This window comes from Lonchura striata, chromosome 13 (genome assembly GCF_050655825.1).
Source record: "Lonchura striata isolate lonStrDom1 chromosome 13, ASM5065582v1, whole genome shotgun sequence".
Classification (NCBI taxonomy): Eukaryota; Metazoa; Chordata; class Aves; order Passeriformes; family Estrildidae; genus Lonchura; species Lonchura striata.
Window position 1 is genome coordinate 9,212,619 of NC_140715.1, and position 8,739 is coordinate 9,221,357.

Sequence of the window (8,739 nt, forward strand, 5' to 3'; positions counted from 1 at the left end):
GCTGAACGGTTGATTCAATTGTTCTGTGTTTCAGAGCTATTTTTGTTTTCTTTTTAAATCATGCTTTCATATACTTTGAGACACACTGTATAGGAAGAACGACACTTTTAAGTATTTCAAATCAGGGGTTCCAATTTCCTTTGAGTTGAGTCCTGAAAGATATGGTTTTAAAGTATCAAGTCATGAATTTTGGAGTCAGAAGAAAGGGGCAAGAGAGGGAGGGGAAGCTGGTTTCTTATTTTTTCCCTTTCAAAGATTTTACACAGCCCCTGGAGATGCTGATCAGGTGAGGATATGCAAAAATGCATGTAATTAGTATTATGTGCACTGGCTTTGTAGATGCAAGATAAACCTAGTATGGACAGTCTCACAGAAATATAACCTTTATATTACCTTTTATTTTACCATGAGAAATGAGATACACATATATACATATATATCATCATATACATATATACACATACACACATTTTTGTATGCTGCAGAATTTTTTATTTTTAAAAAAATCACAACCTACCCATGCACTTCACCATCCCCATCCCCTTATTGCCACAGGGGGATAAAGCATTATGACCTACTAACTACAAATAATGTTCATCCAATAAAATTACAAGCAAACTGAGATATTAGTGTCAGTGTGCTAATCTAGCCAATGGTATTGTAATACATTAGCATAGCAGACATAAAGTCTGAGGGCTTTCAGATGCTTTGGAGCTTTAAGATCATGTGTGTTATTTGTGTTCAGCCTTTATTGACAGTTGATATTAGAGTGATATTTGAAAGAATGTCAGTAGGATAAAATTACATATTTGGGTATGTGTCTCTTACTCTGCCCTAAATATCAGAAATAAGCTGAAATATTTATTTGCAAAGCTAGAGATATTGACCTCATGACAATATTCAGTTACAAGGACATTTGAGTTATTTTACTGCATGATTGCAGGAGATTTAATCAGCCTGTGCAATAGCAGGACAAAACAGGACAGTTTCTCATTCTCTTTTGCTCATGGCACTGTTTCAAGCCTTCCGAGATGCATGAGGGGAGAGGGAAGGTGGGGACAGAGAAGATTTTTGGCTATATCATTCTCTTTCTGATGAGCTTAGCAACTGCAGGTGCTTCCAGTTCTCATGGGAACTCTTTTTAAAAAAAAATATTTTCTGCAGCTGTTGGATAATGGTTCACCTCTCAGAGAATGAAAGAGGATGTGCTACCAGAGGTAAGTGTGGAGTTGCATTTTGCAGGAGCACTCTGTGGCAAGTAGAGAGCACATTCCAGCTGGGGGGGCTGTGCTGCAGTGGTTCTCAGGATGTGCTTCCCTGGGACACAGACCTGTGGCTCTTACTTTGAGAGATGGCTTAGCATGCTCTGTTTTCTTAAACTGAGTATCTGGTGAATGACAGTTTGATTTGAGACCTCTTCAGGAAGGAAGGAATGGGAGAACGTCATCCTCTTTGACATGAGGAAAAGCAGAACCAAAAAAAAATTTAAAAAAATGTTAAAAATCTACATTTTTCTAATACTTGGTCATGTATAGAGGTGGCCTAGTGCAGTGCTCTCTAGAAAGTTTCAGTAACTGGGGCAGCAGAGTTGACAGATAATGATGTCGTTGTGGTTCTGATTTTTCCCTTACTCATTCTCTATTGTGATGAGCAAATCATGGTTATGTGTACCATGTCACTTTGACATGCTACTGAAATGGTTTCTGATGCATTTTAGGGAAGGTCAGGTTGTGTATAGACAGAAAATAGAAGATATTAAGAAGAGCTAAGTAAACACTTCATTACTAGCACCAGTGAAGTTCTTTCAGAGTAGAAAGGAGGAAATATTTGTGAGCTTTCCTTTTTTGCTAGAAATGCAAAGGTATATAGTAGATTGTCTGATGGGGGAAAAGGCATAAAAAGTAAATGGTCTAACAGAAATCCTACACAGAGGCAGTGTGGCTCTCTTTGCATTCCAGACTGTGTTGGATAAAAATTTCTAATAAAAATTGAGTTAGGTAGTAATAACCTGTGTCTGGTATTCTATGCTTCTTGCAGCTCACCTTCATGCTGACTCTTGCCTGTCTCCCTGTTTGATTGTTTTTAAAGTGTGACTCCTGTTTTAGGGCAGGGAGAGTTCATTTTTCTTTTGTTCCAGAGTTTTGTAAGAATTGCATGGGTTACTGCTTTATTGTAAAGGTTGTTGAAAGCAACTTAGCAACTTAATAATTTCTGGTCTGTGCCATAGGGTTTTTTCCTGATTTTCCCACCTTTTTGGATCTGGGAGTAATTCTGCTTATTAGGACTCCACTTGCATTTATTATTTCTGTTGACATTTTCCTGTGGGAAATGAGTGCCTGACTCACAAAAGCCAGAAGAATGGGAGCTTTGGGCTCTTATCTTACTACTTCTGTAAGAATTATTAAATAAGCTGCAATCATAAAACTTCTTACTGAAGATTGTTTTGATTTTCACATTAGTTTTTAACTTAAGTAGAACTTATTTCCTCCAGAACAGTGAAAACACCTTCCACTCAGTTTCCTGAAATCTGACACATCAAATACATCTGATAAATCAAATACATAAAAACCATGAATTAAGAACATAATCAAGTGAGCTCATTATCCAGGGCACAAGCTCCTCACTAACAGAGGGAGGTGCAGGCTGTGTCAGCAATAAAAATTGTTAGTATAGGGTATGTTTACAGTGCAATGTACTTGTTAGAGCTAAGCATGTTATTTTAAGTGGTGAGAACTGATTAAAAACTCACCAAATTCATGTGTCCCCTTGAAAAGTTCTAGCTCTCTTGCCTTGTTTGAGTCTGTATTTAATGTGGTGTAATATCAGAAAAACTGGTTTAAAAATGTTTTGTATATATGATTTATTTTATGCAGTGTGACTTGGATGCTAAGAATTTAAATTTTTAAGAGAAAAAAATGAAATAATGCACTCTTTATTTCAATGCTGACATGCAGTGAAGTAGACAAGCATTTCCCCAACCAGAATAAGAAGCACGTTTTGTGAAATATTTGAAAGGAAGACTTTCACATTTTCAGTGATGGTTAGTAAAGCAAAAGGACTATAAACTCTGGACAGGTGGAGGAGATGTACTAACTCTTTATTCCAAGGTTGCTTATTTCATGCTACTGATCATGCTCAAGTTGTTTCCTTCTCTGTGAGTCCTGTAGTATTTCAGCATACTCCCTTTTATTTATTTCTTTTGAAAGGGAGAAGTGAAGTGAATGCTGAAAGACAAGGATACATTTCTCAGTGATAAAATATTAAAATTATGAAGTGCTCCTCTGAGCTTTTCTGCCATTTTATGTAGGTATTATTTCCTGGAGAAGAACCTATTACTTCAGAGAAAGGTTTGAATGAGTTCAGTCTAAAGCTGAGGTTATTGTAGCAGAAGATTTTACTGCAGTGTGATGTGTGCTTTTCTCAAGTACTTAAATCATGATGGTGCTATGGCTGAATTTTGGACACAGTGACAGGATAGTAGGAAATGCTATCTCACTTAAAGAACAATTTATAGAGCTACATGTATAGCATATAGCAGAAGACGGACTGGAACCCTGCAGCAAAATTCTGATTCTTCTGTGACAGAATTATTTTACCATGAAATAAGAGCCCAGTTCTCTGGTTTTCCATGACTCTCCCCTTCTGGCATGCAGATGGCACAATAGGCTGTACTTCAGCAGAGAAATGCAGAACATCTTCCCAAGAAAGATCAGAGGCATATAGATTTGAGTTTCCTTTAAAAATCTGGTATGCTTCTTTTACCAATAATCTCAGCAGCAACAAAACTTAATGAGGATGAAGTTTCTGTGTGGGTTCTGTGACTCCCTGTGTTTTATCAGCTTCAAAAGATGTTTCCTGTCTTGTAGTACAGTTAGATAATGCTTTGTATTCTTAACTTGTATTGTGGTTATGCTTTCAGCTTTGACAAATACTTAGTGCTTTCAGAGAACACCTTACTGTCTAAGGGACTGCAACTACAGAATCAAGGGGGAAATATCTACATTTCATTGCTTCCAAATGGAGTAAGAAAAGTGAGCTGTTGGCACTTAGGTTGGAATACTTGGGAAATGTTGAGCAGTGGTGTTAGAAGAGAGCATATTACAGATTCTAGGTAGCATTAGCAGCTGTTCTTTTCTTAGAAAACTACACTGAGACTCTATATGCTGTTTACAGTTGAAAGTTTTTAGTTGATTTATAGTTGAAAAATTCAATAGCTGAATTTTTAGATTTAATGTTGAAGTTTTATAAATGTCATTATTGTTTGGAGTTTCCTACAAATTTTTACCTATGACTACACAAGGGAAGCTTTTCTTTTCTGTGAATAAACAGAAGGAGAAAAATTCTGTGAACTCTCTAATTAGCAATAAGTTTATTTTATTTAAAAGTAGATCTGTTAGTCTATCAACCTTGATATATGCTTAAATACAATGTTATCATCCAGGAGAGAGATTTATCTCACTGATATTTTGTTCCCAGAATTTCCAGGTATTTAAAATTGGTTCTGCTGGCTGCTGCTGTCACAGGTATTCCCAGCTGTCATGCATGAGGACTTTTCACAAGAAGCAAAGGTGAACAGTGGGTTTAGCTGCAGTAAATTATTTCAGTAACTAACTTAAAGAGTTTCTGACTCTCATTCACCACACACAGAGAATTCTTATAAGGTCCTCAATAAAGAGATTGAGTCTGTTGTCCCTGTGAGTTCTTTGGATTGCTCCTGATGTTAATAGGGAGTCAGTCAGCTTACACAAAGCAGAGCAGAATTTCACTCTGGTTTCAATAGAATATATGTGCATACATTTAGAGAAAGAATTAGTTTTTGTATGTTCATGGGCTTCAGCTCCTTCTTTGACTCCATAGAATCATGGTATGTTAGAGCTAGAACAGGAGAGGAAGGTGTGGAAGAGTTCTTGTGCTATCACTCAGGAGAGCTATCTGAAATTGTCACCCTCTTGCTCATAATTCCTTTGTGTCTGTAAACCTCTAATTACAGGTCAGGGCTGCTTCCTTCCAGGGCAGAGATAAGTTTCTCTTACTGTTTATTCTCCACAGCTTTGCAAAGCCATTGCAGCTCCAAGAGGGAATTGGATTCTGTCCATCTCCAAACGGCATTAGCATTGCTCTCCTGTCTTCCAGTGCTTTTTTTCTTCACTAGTGATGTCAGAACTGTTTAAGTTGCTATTTTGGATTTCAAATCCCATTCAAATTGTCAGAAAAGCAAAATTTATAGGATTTTGAAAAACTGTTCCCTGCAGAGAACTGAAAAATAAGACCTACTAGCATTTCTGGGATAGGGTTATTATTTTCTGCCTCACTTTAAGTTTAGAAGTGTTCAAAGAAGTTTATTATGGCCTTCACATTTGGCCTCTTAAAGAAGTAGTGAGAATTTCTGACAGTTATTTGAATCACAAACTCTCCAGTGATTTGGAGGTGAGCAGATTTTCAGCTTTCTCAGAATTTATCTGACTTATTTTGAATTATTGACAGCAAACTTTACTTTCCCCGCAAGTCAGTTGTGGGGCATATTTTTTTCACTGTAGCTGTGCTTCCTTTAACTTAAGAAGTTTTCTCTAGGTCTACTTCATAATACTTTTTTTGGTCAGTTTAGTGGTGCTTCAAGGTTTGCTTTTTTTTGTGCTTCATAATCAGTCTACATTCAAAATATGGTTCATAAAAGAGAAATATGAAAGTTCATTTTCATTGTTAGGAATCATAAAATATCACAAGGTTTCTCTTTCTTAGCAACAGATGAAAAGATGAGTGTATGAGGGAAACAGTTCTGTGATGTGTTTCATTTCATGTGGTGCCTCTCTGAGTCCTGTTATTTGTATCATCCCCAATGACTGCAGTGCCTTGAGTCACAGTGTTGTTTTTTTAAAAGCTTTCACTTTTTCACTGTTTGTTCTCAAGGTTACTTTATGCAAAACACAATGTTATATTTTTTGCACTAGTACAGGCTGTTTAAAAATATTTTTAATCCTGCTGTGAAAATTGAAACAGCTCTGCTCTGGGGGAGAGGCTTTGGGCCTGTTTCAAGTGTTCCCAACTTCTAAAATGAACTGTTTCTTCCTCTGTCTGTAAAGGTGTGGCTCATGTCTTTTGCCTTCAAAAGTATTCCAAGGTGGTAATTCTTGCACTCTGTTGCTTTGGTAATTTGATTTAGCTAATCACCATGAATTGTGAACCACTAAGAATTATCCAAAGGTAGTTTTTCTGTTTAATTAATGATGAAGATGAAAGAGAACTTTTTTTACTTTACTATAAATGTGAGAAGCCAGGCTAAAAATATGAGGGAGGTACGAGGAGAAGAAAGGACATACTACTGATTTTATTGCAATGGATTTGCATTATGGATATGAAGGGACAAGCAAGTGAATTAAATACATTCAGTTATTCCAAATTTTGATTTGATAAAATCCCTGCTCTACAAATCATTTTCCTTACTGTGCCACTTTTTTCCTTTACCTTCTGGTAAGGCGCAGGGCATTGTGTCCTTTAGTGATTTCCTTATGTTCCCTACACAGCTTTTATTCCAACTGTCTGCAGCCTTTGGCCTCTCTTGGTTTTTTTGCACCAAAAATCCTCTGGAAATGTGTGACAATTGTGAGTTCTCCAGTCCACCAGTGGGAACAGACACTTTGCAGAGGGTAGCACGAGCTGGGGGTTGTGTCTGTGTGGAACCCTTGGATCTGGTAGGAAATGTTCAGTGCAGAGAAAGCTCTGAGAAAACTTAGTAGTCAACCAGGTTAGCTTTTACCATAACTCTTTTGTGCATTTAAACCTTGGCTCTAAGTCTGTGCTCTACCTTTTCCTCTGTGAACTACCAAAATTCTTGTAAAATCCTGGCTATAATATACAGGTAAGTATGGAAATACTGAGGCATACAAAGCAAGCCTCTCCACAAAAAACGAAAACATAACCCAACAAAAAACATGAGCTGTAATTTTTTTCTGGTCTCACTATACCTTTCTTGAAGTTTGCCCCAAAATAATCAGTCTTATTGATACTGGAACGGGGCATTTTCTTTAATTTTTCTTTAAATTTAAAAATAAGGAACCAAGTATTAACTGCCAAGAGACTTTTTTACCAATATGTGCTACTGCTTGCTCCATTTGCATTTGCTATCGACACATACGTATTCCCCAGCAGTCTGATTTTGTTAAAAGCTGGAAGGCTTTCACTAAGAGGCACCAAAAGAACCTTTTCCTATGCTTTGTCCCACTCCAAACAGTCTTCTTCTGAAGCATCTCTGGTAATATACACTGATTTAAAACATTACATCTTCCAAAGCAATTCTGTGAGTACACCTATATGGAAAGAAGAAAGAACTTGGTGCCAAAAGATGTTCCTTTTCTCCAAGAGACCAATAAGATAGGACAGTAAGCATACTTAAGAAGATTCTTAATTTATGCTTTGTAGGAATGGTTGCTACAGTCAATTTTGAGTGAATTTTGACCAGGCAACTGTAATTTTCTGCCACTAATGAACATTTTTTTAGGTATTCAAGAGAAAGAATAAGACCTATCAAATGAAAGAGTTCTCTGAAGTCTTTTCATCAGAACAAAGAATGTACAAGAAGTTTTTGAACTGTTATTAAACATTCTAAGTATCTACAATGAAAAGTCAGTAGTAAACCTCATACATGATAGGATTTTGAGAAGAAAACTGTCACCCAATATCTCATTAATACCTTGGAAAGACAATGATCCTGTAATGTCTTAATGTCTGCATGTGCTGTAGGCACTCCATCTACTCCCATTGTGGAGATCATCATCTTGGATTTTACAATTTGAGTTCATTCCTTCGGTCAGCCTTTCAGCTTGAAGAAAGCTTGTACAAATGGCTGCTGCCCAATGCTCTCGTTGTTCTCATGGTGTGGAAGCAGCTCCCCAGGTGCTTTGGACAGCCAGCTGTGCTTAGCACACAGCAGCAGACACCTGTGTCGAGGGGAGCTGTGCTGGGAGACCCTCCCTGGGACAGCACTGGTTACAAGCAGCAGCAGACATGATGTCCAAGCAAAACCAGGCAGAGCATCACTGCTTCTGGTTTGAAAGCAAAACCACTGTGAGACTCCAAGTCAGAAATACAATTTATTGGGAAAAGGAAAAAAGACAAAAATACATGCAATGATACAAAAGGAAGACCACTGACAAATTCAGAATACAACCTGACACCCCTTCAGCCAGCATGCTGGTAGCAGTCCAAATTGGAGTGCCTGCAGTCCTCTTGGGATGGAAGATGTGGCTGTTGTGTCTTCTCAGAAACCTGTGGGAAGGCTGCCTCTCTCTCTAGAAATGCCCGGATTTATCCAGGTGGGAATGCCTGGCTCCTCCCCCTGGGCGGAGCATCTCACAATGGGCTGATGTTATTCTGAGTCAGGAGGAGTGTCCTTAATCACCTTTTAAACAGAACTGGCTCTGGAGAGTGTTATCTGTGAGTCCTGTGGCAGACATTGCTGGGACATTGGCAGGAGATAAGGAAAACTGCCCAGAGGCAGCTCCTACTCGGATGGGGATAGGAAACATCTTGGTGCTTCAATCTTGGACAGTCACTCATGTAGAAATACAGTTTCTTCTTCACCAAAGTGTGATTGAGGAAAGACTGGAACGAGGCACATGAACAACGTTCACATTAACAAACCCTTCTCTTTCCTTCCCAGAATTACAACAACAGCTGCTTGTATGATGGACCTGCGGAGATATCCGCTGGACGAGCAGAACTGCACGCTGGAGATTGAAAGCT

The 8,739-nt window shown here is 38.1% G+C and overlaps 1 protein-coding gene across 7 annotated transcripts in view; it reads left to right on the forward strand.

Annotated features, from left to right (window-relative positions):
- GABRB2 (gamma-aminobutyric acid type A receptor subunit beta2) overlaps positions 1-8,739 on the forward strand; it is a 144,818-nt gene that overhangs the window by 68,707 nt on the left and 67,372 nt on the right. For all 7 annotated transcript variants that reach the window (XM_021549518.4, XM_085591045.1, XM_021549519.4 and 4 more), the window contains exon 7: positions 8,657-8,739. In XM_021549518.4, the coding sequence (XP_021405193.1) occupies positions 8,657-8,739 (83 nt within the window). The remainder of the gene's footprint in view (positions 1-8,656) is intronic.